General features: G+C 42.1%; 1 protein-coding gene across 1 annotated transcript in view; it reads left to right on the top strand.

Moving 5' to 3' along the window:
• LOC124719000 (neuropeptide F) overlaps positions 1-11,252 on the top strand; it is a 619,663-nt gene extending 608,411 nt beyond the window's left edge. The window contains exons 3-4 of the mRNA XM_047244670.1: positions 109-160; positions 9,968-11,252. Of these exons, the coding sequence (XP_047100626.1) occupies positions 109-160; positions 9,968-10,018 (103 nt within the window). The 3' untranslated portion in view covers positions 10,019-11,252. The remainder of the gene's footprint in view (positions 1-108; positions 161-9,967) is intronic.
• Positions 11,253-15,452: the final 4,200 nt, after the last annotated feature.

The following is a 15,452-nucleotide window of genomic DNA, read 5'->3' as shown; positions in this document are numbered from 1 at the left end:
AAGAGCTTGCAGGGCTGGATTTTTTCTCGCTGTCCTTTGCCGAGTACTGCTTGAAAAACGCATGTCTCGTGAAATCTAACCACACCTGTGTTCTTTTCTCTGTTACAGATTCGGAAAGCGCTCCGAACTCCGACCGGATGTCGTCGATGATGTCATCCCGGTAAGTTTCAGATCAGAAGTGTCAGAAAGGAACCTTGTTGTCGCTACAGTGCTAGAAATTAAGAGAGCTTCCGGATTTGTGTGGTACGTTATGGATAATTAGAGCAGTGCACGGTGAATTTGAAGGAGCGTGCTTTACGGACACAGACGGATATCCATTTTCGTTCCTAGCCAGTACGTGAGATTTTTTTGTGCCTGATGAATTTGAATATCGAGAGGTCAGTAAATATTTAGGAGAAATTATACAGCTCATCAATAATTAGATTCTTCGCTGGGGCCACAAAGTAATATTGCAACTCAGACGACGATTTAATACTGAATAACGATTTTACTTATCATACTTCTGCCTTGGTGCCAATTATGGTCGTATGCGTGTTTGACGCCGTGCAGGTGAGCGCCACAATCAGGACTGCATACGACCGAGGCACACAGGGCCAACACCCGGCATCATGGTGTGGGGAGCGATCTCCTACACTGGCCGTACACCACTGGTGATCGTCGAGGGGACACTGAATAGTGCACGGTACATCCAAACCGTCATCGAACCCATCGTTCTACCATTCCTAGACCGGCAAGGGAACTTGCTGTTCCAACAGGACAATGCACGTCCGCATGTATCCCGTGCCACCCAACGTGCTCTAGAAGGTGTAAGTCAACTACCCTGGCCAGCAAGATCTCCGGATCTGTCCCCCATTGAGCATGTTTGGGACTGGATGAAGCGTCGTCTCACGCGGTCTGCACGTCCAGCACGAACGTTGGTCCAACTGAGGCGCCAGGTGGAAATGGTATGGCAAGCCGTTCCACAGGACTACATCCAGCATCTCTACGATCGTCTCCATGGGAGAATTGCAGCCTGCATTGCTGCGAAAGGTGGATATACACTGTACTAGTGCCGACACTGTGCATGCTCTGTTGCCTGTGTCTATGTGCCTGTGGTTCTGTCAGTGTGATCATGTGATGTATCTGACCCCAGGAATGTGTCAATAAAGTTTCCCCTTCCTGGGACAATGAATTCACGGTGTTCTTATTTCAATTTCCAGGAGTGTAGAAGAACAATGGCTGCACTACTAATTGTTGGAAAATGAGAAGTAACAACGAGATGTATGAGAATATAGAACAAATATCATAGCGCAGACTAGTCTTCATTGAACACTTCTACCGAATGGATCAAATATTGCTGTATTTCTGGTAATAGAAATCGACAACAGAATGGATTAGGCAACTAGAGAAGAACAAGATAAAATAATCATAAATAAGATATAAAACATGTTAGCAAAAATATTTCAAAAACTTCCTGAGAATCATTGCCTCCTAACATTTTATGTGAGACATTTTAAAGCTTATTAAATAACACAAACTTTATTAACATTCTACATCTTCGTTCTTCTTGTCTGTATATTTATTACTCAACATAATCACCCTGGCGACGAACATGTTGCTCCCGACGATATACGAGTTTATTTACTGTTACTGCAGAATATTTGGAATTGTTGACGGAATCGCGACCTCACGTCTGCTTGCATCGCTTCGTCACTATCAAAGTGAAAGCTTCAAATTCTGGAAATGGATGAAAATCGGATAGGGTATAGTCGGGATTTCATGACGGATAATCGATGAGAGTGAACCCAAGGCTTCGGATTGTTGCAGATGTCACAATGCTCGTGTGTGGTCTGACATTGCGATGCCAAAGAACAGGGTCTTAAATCTGGGGACAGACTCTTCTAATTCGAAACTGAATTACAGAACACTGTTTCTCACTCGCCGACATAATTTCGTTCCACACCGCCACGTTTCAGAACTCCTTCGTAAATTTAGAAAAGTTTCTAGCAAGAAGGTGCATGAAATCGGGAACTACATGGACAGCGGGTAGAAAAAGACAACATGAGAAGGAGTACTGGAAGATGGTTTGAAGTTGTGAAGTAACCTTAGTTGATCTGTACGAAGACATGAAAATCATTATTTGCTTGGCAATGAATATACTTTTATGAGTCTTGAGTCCTACCGACTTAGATATGTGGAATTTCTGCCAACTCTTTTCCGTCATCTTAAGATCTCAAGAGGGTTGATGTACAGGGTGTTCAAAAAGTCTCTCCGCAGTGCCGTATGCTTGTTCGCCTGCCTGGTTTACTTCCCTTCAAGTGTACTCTCCAAACATTCCACTGTCTAGTTTATCTCAGCCAGCGTCAGTAGTATCGTTGGGGTGTGTCGTTACGTGTCGTTACGTGAACGCGTAAGTTTAGTTCCTTTGTTCGTTTGTTTCGTTTTTGTCGCTGTTAAAATGCTAACCATTGAAGAACGTGTTCTTTTAGTCGAACAAGTGTTCAAAGCTGGCGGTAAATACACAGTTTCAGTTCGTCATACATTTAATTCAGTTTTCCCGGAGGCAACACTCCCACATCGCGATACTGTGCGAGATTTGACTAACAAATTTCGAAGTACGGGTTCAGTGACAGATGCACCGAGAAGTGATCGTCCTAGCATTTTGTCTGAGGATAAACTGCTCGATATTTCCGATAAAATGTCCACGGGTCCGAACAAGTCAGTAAGAAAACTCGCCCAGGAAATCGATGTTAGTGCCGGAACGGCCCACACAGCTGTAAGGAAAAAATTAGAACTTTTCCCACACAAAGTGACTGTCGTGGAAGAACTGAAAAATACTGATCATGGCAAGAGACTGCATTATTGTCAATGGTTCACAAATTTCGTTCAAGGAAATGGAAGGGATATTCTTAATGAAACGTTTTTCACTGATGAGGCGTGGTTTCATTTATCCGGGTACACGAACTCGCAAAATTCTCGTATGTGGAGTACTGCAAATCGATTGTGTATTAATGAGGAACCACTCCATTTTGTGAAAATCGGAGTTTGGATTGCAATGTCTAGACGTCCGATTGTGGGCCCCATAAATTTCATCGAAACAATAAACGCACAACGATACTGCAGTGATGTTCTGTACCCATTCATAGGAGAACTTGTGTTAAGTGAAATACTGAACGACTATTTTCAACAAGATGGTGCAACTGCGCATACAGCTCGCGTTTCAATGTCACTGCTTGCTGATGTTTTTGGTGATCGCGTAATTTCACAGGGACTTAGGCCTCCACGATCACCTGACCTAACACCACCTGACTTTTTCTTTTCGAGTGCAGAGAAAGCAACTTTCTGTAAAAACCGTCCAAAATCCATCGATGAATTGAAAACTGCAATATCCACTTTCACTGTTTCCATTACAGAAGAAATGTTGCAGCTTGTGTTTGGAAACATGATTAGACGAATTGAATTGTGTATTCAACAACAGGGGGGACACTTTCAACATTTAATGTGAAAATTTGTAAGTCAAAATGAATATTCAATAAATTAATAACTTTTATTTCACTGAGTTTTATTTCGGTATATTCACTGCGGCATACGGCACGCGCAGCTAACAATCATACGGCACTGCAGACAGACATTTTGAACACCCTCTAGTTTGAAAGCGCTCTTTCTTCAGGCCACATGTGGCCCATCTGGACCATCCGACCGCCATGTCATCCTCATTGAGGGTGCGGATAGCAGGGGCGTGCGGTCAGCACACCGCTCTGTTCTGTTACCGGAGCCGCTACTATTCGGTCGAGTAGCTCCTCAATTGGCATCAGGAGGCTGCTTGCACCCGAAAAATGGCAACAGCGCATGGCGGCCTGGATGGTCACCCATTCAAGTGCCGACCACGCTCGACAGCGCCTAACTTCGGTGATCTCCCGGGAACCGGTGTATCCACTGAGGCAAGGCCGTTGCCCTCCGTAGTTCGAGCACTTAACTTTTCCTGGGTCATCATTCCTCATATTCGTTTTATGCTGCCCTTCCACGATTTCCTGTTATTGGCCAGTTTTGAGATATCAGAGTATGACGTTCAAGCAACGTCCTAAACACTTTGTCCGAAATATTGCAATTTTCATCTTGCGCTTAAAGCTTTTGCCCTATATATTTATCGACTCATGTCATGTTAAACGTACTTAAGTTACCGAGATAAAAATTTGTAACAATAAAGACTATGGTCTACACTAATGGCCATTAAAATTGCTACACCAAGAACATATGCAGATGATAAATTGGACAAATATATTATACTAAAACTTACATGTGATTACATTTTCACGCAATTTGGGTACATTGTTCCCGAGAAATCAGTATCCAGAACAACCACCTCTGGCCGTAATAACGGCCTTGATACGACTGGGCATTGAGTCAAACAGAGCTTGGATGGCGTGTACAGGTACAGCTGCCCATGCAGCTTCAACACGATACCACAGTTCATCAAGAGTAGCGATTGGCGTATTGTGACGAGCCAGTTGCTCGGCCACCATTGACCAGACGTTTTCAATTGGTGAGAGATCTGGAGAATGTCCTGGCCAGGGCAGCAGTCAAACCTTTTCTGTATCCAGAAAGGCCCGTACAGGACCTGCAAATTGCGGTATTATCCTGCTGAAATTTAGGGTTTCACAGTGATCCAATGAAGGGTAGACCCACGGATCGTAACACATCCGAAATGTAACGTCCACTGTTCAAAGTGCCGTCAGTGCGAACAAGAGATGACCGAGACGTGTAACCAGTGGCACCCCATACCATCACACCGGGTGATACGCCAGGACGGCGATGACGAATGCGCGCTTCCAACGTGCGTTCACCGCGATGTCGCCAAACACGGATGCGACCATCATGATGCTGTAAACAGAACCTGGATTCATCCGAAAACACGACGTATCGCCATTCGTGCACCCAGGTTCGTCGTTGAGTACACCATCGCAGGCGCTCCTGTCTGTGATGCAGTGTCAAGGGTAACCGCAGCCACGGTCTCCGAGCTGATAGTCCATGCTGCTCCAAACGTCGTCGAACTGATCGTGCAGATGGTAGTTGTCTTGCAAACGTCCCGATCTGTTGTCTCAGGGATCGAGACGTGGTTGCACGATCCGTTACAACCGTGCTGATAAGATGCCTGTCATCTCGACTGCTAGTGATACGAGGCCGTTGGGATCCAGAACGGCGTTCCGTATTACCCTCGTGAACACACCGATTCCATATTCTGCCAACAGTCATTGGATCTCGACCAACGCGAGCAGCAATGTCGCGATACGAAAAACCGCAATCGCGATAGGCTACAATTCGACCTTTATCAAAATCGGAAACGTGATGGTACGCATTTCTCCTCGTTACACGAGGCATCAGAACAACGTTTCACCAGGCAACGCCGGTGAACTGCTGTTTGAGTATGAGAAATCGGTTGGAAACTTTCCTCATGGCAGCACGTTGTAGGTGTCGCCACCGGCGCCAACGTTGTGTGAATGCTCTGAAAAGCTAATCATTTGCATATCACAGCAACTTCTTACTGTCAGTTAAATTTCGCGTCTGTAGCACGTCATCTTCGTGGTGTAGCAATTTTAATGGCCAGTAGTGTACATATAAGCACAACTTGGGATCCGGCCATCGGAAGGTCGGATACGGCGGGTGTGAAACGAGAACGTACAAGGGTTGGAAACAGAGTACAGAAACACCGCGAAAAATCCGTGCTTGAACACAAACCCAGATGCTAGCCAAGCCTGGGGGCTGAACTGGTGTACTTGACCGCGAACGGCACCTGTGCAGTGTCCTCAACACGATGCAATGATCAGTTGTGGTCAGAAGAGATGTTCTGCATAGTTGTGAGTGCATTATGTCGGGGCTCAGCGAATTCTAAAGTGTCCACGTTGATTGTAATCCTATGGTGGCACCTTACGTAACCAAGGGAGGCTAAGTGGTAGCTATTACAGATGCACCATACAGTCAGTTTATGCCGCATACAGGGTAAGTCACAACGTGGACGAAGGTATCTGTTGAGTGATTATGGCAGACGGTCATAAAAAGCATTGGCTGGTTCGTTGATTTGGGGGCAGGAAAACTAACAGCGAGGTCTTCGGTCCCATGGTATTAGGGAAGGGTGGGGAAGGAGGTCGGCATGCCCTTTCAAAGAACCCATCCTGGTATTTGCCTGAAGCGATGTAGGGGAATGGTCGGGCGCACGTTTAAACCGTCGTCCTCCCGAATCCGAGTGTCTTAACGCACTGCGCCACCTCTGTCGCTCATGGAAAATCAAAACTGTGACGAAAAATAAGGGGATGAGAGCTGCAAAAGTCACAGCTCTGCAGGATGCATGGTGTCAATTCCCTCCAGCACTACTTCAGACATTAGTCGAGTCCACGCCACGTCGTGTTGCGGCACTTCTGCGTGCTCGCGGGTACCCTACACGATGTTAGGCAGGTGTACCAGTTTCTTCGGCTCTTCGGTGTACTAGAAGTAGTTTAATATAAACATATATGAAGTATAAAAGTTAAAGATAAGTAGAGGGTGGTCAGAGACTGTCTGGAAAGCTTGTAAAATTTGCACGGTACGTTGTGCTGACAAATAATAGTTGATAAAAAATTCGATAGGCTGCGCAGCTCCCGAGTTAACTTGTATTGAAGTTAGACAAGACGATCAGCCCGTTGCACACCGCAAAGTGAAGCCGCCCGTCATTGACTGTGTCGCCAACCGTGTTCCTCGTCTGGTTTCCTAAAACCGAGCAAGACAGACGCAAATTGGCCATGGGACGGTAGTAAGGATCGAACCGACACTAATTGTTGCTTGGATTTGCGCATGCAACATCCACATTGGCGAACTTCAGTTCTAATTAACTAGGAAACGTCGCATAGTATCGAATTTGTTTCTTAACAATTACTTCTCAGCACAATCTACCCCACGACATACATACAATTCTTTCAGCCATTCTGGCCACCGGTATACAGGGTGTTCGGAAACTTGCGGTAAAGACCTCTAGGACTTTTAGAGGGGAGTGAGTACATACACTACTGGCCATTCAAATTGCTACACCACGAAGATGACGTGCTACAGACTCGAAATTTAACCGACGGGAAGAAGATGCTGTGATATGGAAATGATTAGCTTTTCGGAGCATTCACACAAGGTTGGCGCCGGTGGCGACATCTAGAACGTGCTGACATGAGGATAGTTTCCAACCGATTTCTCATACACAAACAGCAGTTGACCGGCGTTGCCTGGTGAAACGTTGCTGTGATGCCTCGTGTAAGGAGGAGAAATGCGTACCATCACGTTTCCGACTTTGATAAAGGTCGGATTGTAGCCTATCGCGATTGTGGTTTATCTTATGGCGACATTGCTGCTCGCGTTGGTCGAGATCCAATGACTTAGCAGTATATGGAATCGGTGGGTTCAGGAGGGTAATACGGAACGCCGTGCTGGATCCCAACGGCCTCGTATCACTAGCAGTCGAGATGACAGGCATCTTATCCGCACGGCTGTAATGGATCGTTATTTTTTCGGATCAATCCAGGTTCTGTTTACAGCATCATGGAAGCCTGTATTTGTCATCGTCATACTGGCGTACCACCCAGCGTGATTGTATGGGGTGCCATTGGTTACACGTCTCGGTCACCTCTAGTTCGCATTGACGACACTTTGAACAGTGGACGTTGCATTTCAGATGTGTTACGACCCGTAGCTCTACCCTTCATTCGATCCCTGCGAAACCCTACGTTTCAGCAGGATAATGCAAGACCGCATGTTGCCGGTCCTGTACGGGCCTTTCTGGACACAGGAAATGTTCGACTGCTGTTCTGGCCAGCACATTCTCCAGATCTCTCACCAACTGAAAACGTCTGGTCAACGGTTGCCGAGCAACTGGCTCGTCACAATACACCAGTCACTACTCTTGATGAACCGTGGTATCGTGTTGAAGCTGCATGGGCAGCTGTACCTGTACACCCCATTCAAGCGTACCAAGGCCGTTATTGTTCTGGATACTGACTTCTCAGGATCTATGCACCCAAATTTCGTGAAAACGTAATCACATGTCAGTTCTAGTATAATATACCTATCCAATGAATACCCGTTTATCATCTGCTTTTCTTCTTGGTGTAGCTATTTTAATGGCCAGTAGTGTAATATTTCCTTTCGAGTTGTTACCTAATAACTTTACTGCGTCACGCCTAATTCAGTTCCTCAAATGGATGAGTTATACATCTGAACTGAATTCGTCGTAGAACGGAAACGACATGTTTCCAGACATGGTTTCCTATTCAAAATATTATGTACTCACTCCCCTCTACAAGCCCTAGAAGTTTGTAACGGGAATTTCCGAACACCCTGTACACGAAAACAGTTAAATACGATGAAATCCTGTACGGCATCTCTGAAGTTCTTTATTTGTCAACTGCTATCGAGTTTTCGCGCTCGCATCTAGCTGCAAGTCATTTCAGTGTCAGTTCCGTGAAACTCTGGAGGTATACTAACTTCTCCCTGCTGTAGCGTGTGGCCAGCAGTGTTCACGGAAAAACAGAGGAACAGAACGTATCAAAACCTAGACTTGCGTAGGGCAACCATAACTTGTTAGCACGACAACAAGAAAAAGAATAAGTAAATAAAAATAAATGTGAGCAACCTATCTCTTTGCTCAAAACATGATAGGTTAATATCGTGTAGAGACCTTCTGAATGGGAAGGGGGAAAATGACGGGTGCGTATGCGAAGTTGCAATATATTGCAAAAACCTTATAAAGTCCAAAGTTTTCAAGGCAATGCAACTACATTTGGAGCAGGTGTTGTGGAAGGTTATCTCGATACACAAATACGTTTTTATACTTACTGAAGTAATACATTTTCAGTTATAAACAATTGAAAAATTTTTAACAGGGTGAGTGCAGATCTTCCTCTTTTTAAACAAAATCTCTCAGAGTGAAATTAATGTATTTTTGTACAACGTTTGATACACCGTTATTACAAATATCTGTGGAACAGAATATTCATATCTTCTTTAGCTAGATCTCCAAATTTCTGTGAAAAAATGTACACTGAATCTCAGGGCTTTTCTCTTACATAAATGCCTTACTATTGTAGTAAATGAAATTTGCTTCTACAGAATGTTTCACTACAGTGTTGACTAACTGAATGCCAAATTTACGTACTAAAGTGTCAGTAGTTTGTAAGGAAAAGTTACATAAAGCTATGGGAGACCTGAGTCAAAGAATTGACAGTGTCTGTATTAGTGTTTACCTTCTCTGGATGAACTAGAGCAAGCCATATGCATTCTCCTCTTCACCCTCAAGCAGTCTTTTTCTTCTGGTTGTCCTCTTAGGTTAACCTTATTTTCAAACTGTGCTAACAATAATGTTAGCTCCATCACTTTTATTGTTATCGATTTCCTTTAATATAGGCACTGTGAAAACACCCTGATCAAATCCTATCCTCTGCAGAGTCCGTAGTCTGCCAAGATTACACAGTTAAAAACTAAACAAGCATTAAACGTTGCAACTTCATCAGCGGTTGTGGAAATAAATGTTGCCTTGCGGCGTGGTTTTCCTATCAGAGAGCCTTTCATTACAATTTTGAGTTTTTCCATGCACACACTTCTGTAGAAGTTCTGGATCTGCTGAACACCGAAATATTCCCCACACTGTGTCTGCATAAAACGGGACGAAAAAGCCGCAATATTAAATAATATGAGGAAATACAGAACAACTAAGGGGCGTGGCCACGTGCAAGCTTATGTAAATCATTGTTTTTATCACACTTACGAGTGGAATTGGAACGTAATATTCAGGAACTGAAATTTCAATACAATTTCGTAAATGAAGATCAAATTAAAAAAATTTCAAAATTTTGATCTCTTTCACGTACATCCCCCCTTAAATCCGTGTCATGATTGACTAATTATGTTCTTCCACAGTTCAATCAAAACGATTAACGAGTACATCAGCAGACATCCAACACTTTTTATGTTGCAGGAGGAAACGAGTGCCGACAAGTTCTGGCGGCGTTTCGCCCGCAGGAGGTGAACCATCTTCAGGACAGAGACGACAGCGTCGCTGGTTCCAGTACTCCCACCCTCTAACACCCTGGACAACCCTGCAGTCCCATAAGGTTTTCTCCTGGACTACTGTCTGCAATCACCGATGTCATCAACATTCCTAACAACGAATGCTCAGTTTTCCGTTGTTTTATTGTCTCAGTAAACTGTTTTGTGTTTAGCGCCTTTCATGGTCTGTTGTAACTATTGAATTGTAGGGAAGATAATGTTATCTACCCAATTTTGTTAAATCAGTACATCATGTTTTCGTTTACCATTATGTAAATCACTTCGAAATGCAAAATGATCTGTGCACATTTCCTCAAAGACTCACCATCAGGTATATCTGAAGCTTACTATGTATTACGCTACCTCATGAAGACAACAATAATTTATTCTGCAAAGCGTTTTGGTTACATTAAACAATTGCAGAATGCAAATACCTTTCTCAATAGTTACACATTTGGCAGAGCAAGATTCCACACAATAATTTTTTATCCAGCGGGAAATTAATACGAAAACAACTCTTTGATTCCTAAGTTTTATGTCCATTACATTATGGTCACTATACTTATTTATAAATTTGTTTGTATCCGGTGATTTTATGTGGAGCTAAGATACGAGTTGATCAAATTCGTTACATTTCCTACTTCCGTTGAACACACATACACATTAGCTACGACACATTCAGTCTTTACAATAGAAAAAGATTGGAAGAAATCAGTCAATTAAAATATCTTCTACTTGTGTACACCATTTCATACAATTACATCGCAAATGAAATATTTCATAGTCATAATAAAAATGTATTTCCCCTTGTTTAGGAAGATTGTGAACCACTGAAAACTTTTCTAGAACAGTGTTTTTTAGTTCTTAATGTCCAGGAGAATTCCCTTAGATGAAAGATCTGTATACTATGTTCCCTATTAGATAAGACAAAAGTATTAATTACCTGTATTAGAATACTTAATAAACCACCACTAGTGGCTGTTATTGTTTATACCCAATGTAACTATGTCAAAAAACTAATAATAACAATAAAAATAAAATAATGTAGCCAACCTGACCTGTTGATCAGCGATGCGCGAAGTCGCCTATGCGTAAATTTTACCCTGTTTGTGGTGGTTATATGTTATCCTGAAATTATAGAACTGTGTTACTTTCATCAGCAGCATGTGTACTGACATGTGGATTTAAGAAAATAAAACAGTATTTATTGGTAACTAGGCATCAGCTATGCTTTGTTTTATTTCCATTGGCCCTTCAACACTCACTGATGGAAGTTTGCACTCAGCTATTTCTTTTTATTTTGTTTTCTGGACTGAGCCCTTTTGCATGTTAACAAAAAGAGGTAGACATGAGAAACTATTTCTGCAGGCTTTACCAACAATTATCATTAAACAGCTGTACTGAATGTTTCCATACACAGATCAAAATTAACACAGCAAAAGCAACAGGAAAGACGTTAGTTTTAAAAAAAGTTTGTGGCTCTTCAGTTTAGACTTTGCTTAATGACGGCACAAATATATATAATTATATAATGTATATGTAATTATATAATAGAAGTTCGTCATACTGTGAGAATGGAGGTCAGTTCAAAACGAACATTGTTACATGTCCTTACGTTAATGTGAATTTTTCATTCTTCACTTTAGTCAGTTAATTTTTAAAAAAAAAATCACAAATAAGATAGTTTCAATTACATTTCGAATCTGCAGATACCCCAACATTCTTGTTACTTCTACCAACAACTCGTTAATTTCACTTACGATCTGAATCTGCCGATATTATCAATTTTGTGGTTCACAACTGCCAGAAGTTAGTTGAAGATTTTTGCGCCAGAACAGAGAACCCCACTCTGAAACCAATGACAAGAAGTCTACGTGGAAACTGTGCAGGGAGATACGAAAGAGAATAGGTAAAAGAGAGTGCGGAAGTTGCTGAATGTTGTAGGTATACAGATGCCGAAAGATTATCATAATGCTTAAAGATATGGAGAACAGCAGCAAAGCAATCAACACAGTGAATAATTAAAAAGACAAATGCGCCAAAGAGTTAAAAAAGGGATGCATCTCACAATGATCCATTACAAACAAACAACTACACTCACACAGAGTCTTTGTCTGTTTACCTGCTTTTTACCTACAGGAAATTTTGATGTTCTAAGTAGGAAAATATTTATAAGTGCACTCAATAATACTATTACTTACACGCTGAAAGAATGAAAAAAACTAGGACAACAGAAAATCTGGAATGAAGACCAAATAAATAGGAAATTAATTCATCTGGGTACTGTATGGCCAAAACTGAATTTCATAATGAGGGTTTTTAGCTCATAAATAGGAAAGGGGTTTCATATCATCCACACTTTAGGCAAGTGATTTCACAGCAAGACATGCTGTGCTCAGAATGTATACTGTTGCTTGACAAAGGTGTTTTATTTTTCATTTATATTACATGTTTACCAGCCACCTACTTCATATCATCATAAAATATGTGTTATATAAGAACTATGATGTAAATGTTTTTTACATGTTGATTGTAGTTACATATTTAATCTCCTTGGTCAGTTTATTGTGCAGTTCGTTTCCTTGTCAGTGTTTTGAGCTTCCATACACTTTTCTGTTTCTAAATTAAGTTAGGCGGGCTCTTGCTCGACAGTCAAGGATATCTGTTAGTGTAATAATTACTCAAAGTTATTCTCAATGTGTGTAATTGACTAAAATAGAAGATTCACTCAGGCAGTGTAGTCAGGACACTAACTTTTTAAACAGATTGCTGCATTAAGGCTAATTTTTGTTTTTAGTCGTTATTCCAATATAAATTTTCTATAGTTTGAAAATTGGTAATTAACAACTGAAAAAATACTAAAAACACGTAGAACACAAGCATGTGAGCTGCAGACAGTGGAAGGCGGAGTGAAGCGTAAGTTGATCGATTGCGGCTCCAAATTCACCTAAGAATTTCCTTAAGTCCAAAATCTAAAGAGCAGGTAAGTACTTTTCTGAATGACACAGCACCTAAACCAGCAAAATGGAGCAATATAAACTGACATTAACTAGCACACTTGTCCGCCCCCGGAAGGTGAATGTTCAGCGTGGCGGATTGTCAGTCCTCTGGGCCCGGGTCCGATTCCCGGCTGAGTCCAGGAATTTTCTCCGTCCACGGAGTGGGTGTTGTGCTGTCATCATCCTATCATCCTCATCGACTGCAGGTCACCGAAGTGGCGTCAGATTGAAAGACGGGCACCTGGCGAATGGCCTGCCCGACAGGGGGCCCTAGCCATATGATTAAATAAATTTAAGCAAAACTAACACACTAGTACATACTCTGAAGCTTTCGTTCGACGTTGTAATTTAGTTAGATCTTTCCGTAATTGTGTTTTATAAACACGTGATTTCAAATTCCAGTTTAAGGCAATCGTTATTGAAATGGAAAACCCTGACACGTGATTCACAGTCACTAGAAAACCTCTTCACTTCCAAGGTAATTTGAGGAAAATATATAAATGCTTCAAAAGATATTAAATGAGTTGGAAATCTATTTACTGCACTCACACACATACTAATCCAAACTATCACTGAGAAAGCGGAAATATTGTGCAAACTCAATCACCTTGACCCACCGAGGCGTGGTAAGTTGTCACAGAAAATACACGTCCCATTCTGGCAACCTGCATATCCAAGTCTCTAGCACTGCATTCACACCTGTCAATGAGAGACAACGTCATACTTGTTACGCCCTGGCTGGCTGATATACTGCAGTGCAAATGGCGGACGCAGAATGAGCTGACTGAAAGTTTCATTACCATCAGTTATTACTACGGCAACAGATAAACAGAAATGTGTAAAGCGCTATCTCTGACAATATTATCATCATCTATACTTTTTCTCTAAAAATTTCTAGGCTGTCTAGTGAAACGTGGTTATCGTTATTATAAAAACCCTTATTCCGACATGTCAGTACACAAACATTTTCTGGAACTTCCTACCCTTCGGAGAAGTCAGCTATCTGCTAAAGAAAACAGAAATTAATTACTCTTCCCACAAATCGTGAAAGACAATTCCCTTTTATCTGACTGCGATTTTTAAAATATTCTCTATCATCTCCTAACAATTACTCAGTAATGTTCCTGCATTCAACAGGAAACTTACCTAGTCTTGCCGCTGCAACTGCATGTATATCCTGCATCCAGCAACATGCAAAAATAAGTAATTTCCAAGAACGATTGCCTCTCGATGTCGCGGGGTGCTAACGATACATATCGAACGTGCGATCCTAAATCGATCAAGCGATCTGGTGGTGGGCGTTATGAGTATGTTTACGGTGGTCACTACAGCAACGACAAAAGAAGAGCGTTACAAAATTTGTGTGAAATCTTATGGGACTTAATTGCTAAGGTCATCAGTTCCTAAGCTTACGCACTACCTAACCTAAATTATCGTACGGACAAACACACACACCCATGCCCGAAGGAGGACTCGAACCTCCACCAGGACCAGCCGCGCAGTCCATGACTGCAGCTCCTTAGACGAAGAGATTTACAAAAATACTTGTAATTACAAAGGAGACGACTTACCTTATTCTTTGTGGGTGTTGTCGTCATGTGAAAGTCCATGTGATGTGTACGCTACGGGAACAATTCTTTTGCACATTTTTTTCGCGGAGGTGTGTAACTTAGAACAACTAAGGGAACGACGTAAAACAGATAAAAATGACGATCACAAATAATTGATCATAACGCCCACCACCAGTCACGTGATCGATTTAGGCATCGCACGTTCGATATGTATCGTTTGGACCCTGCGACTTCGAGAGGCAATCATTCTTGGAAATTACCCACAACTAATTGAAAAGAAATACTGCGATCCATGCAGATTGCAATGCATAGTCAAATGGCTCAAATGGCTCTGAGCACTATGGGACTTAACATCTATGGTCATCAGTCCCCTAGAACTTAGAACTACTTAAACCTAACTAACCTAAGGAGAGCACACAACACCCAGTCATCACGAGGCAGAGAAAATCCCTGACCCCGCCGGGAATCGAACCCGGGAACCCGGGCGTGGGAAGCGAGAACGCTACCGCACGACCACGAGCTGCGGACAATGCATAGTCACAATCACTGATTCAATTATTCTCCTGTTTCTCTCTTACAGAAAAAAAATATCAGGAGTACTTTGTTCAACAAGCCTTAAGCGGTGGAAAAGATTAAATGAATCAATAAAAACTTTTAATTTACTATATTCTGAAAATTGACGGTTCACACACTGACAAACATTTCTCAGACCATTCTTTTCCTTGCACAGTTTCATTAGCAGAAACTTTAATTATTCCACAATGTCTTTAATCATTAATCACATATCTCACAACAAAGATACGAATATTACTTTCAATGTATGCATACGCAAATCTGATAACGT

The sequence above is a fragment of the Schistocerca piceifrons genome, chromosome 10 (assembly GCF_021461385.2).
Source record: "Schistocerca piceifrons isolate TAMUIC-IGC-003096 chromosome 10, iqSchPice1.1, whole genome shotgun sequence".
In the NCBI taxonomy this organism is placed as follows: Eukaryota; Metazoa; Arthropoda; class Insecta; order Orthoptera; family Acrididae; genus Schistocerca; species Schistocerca piceifrons.
Note: the sequence above shows the minus strand (reverse complement) of the source record. Positions and strands in the feature narration are given on the sequence as shown.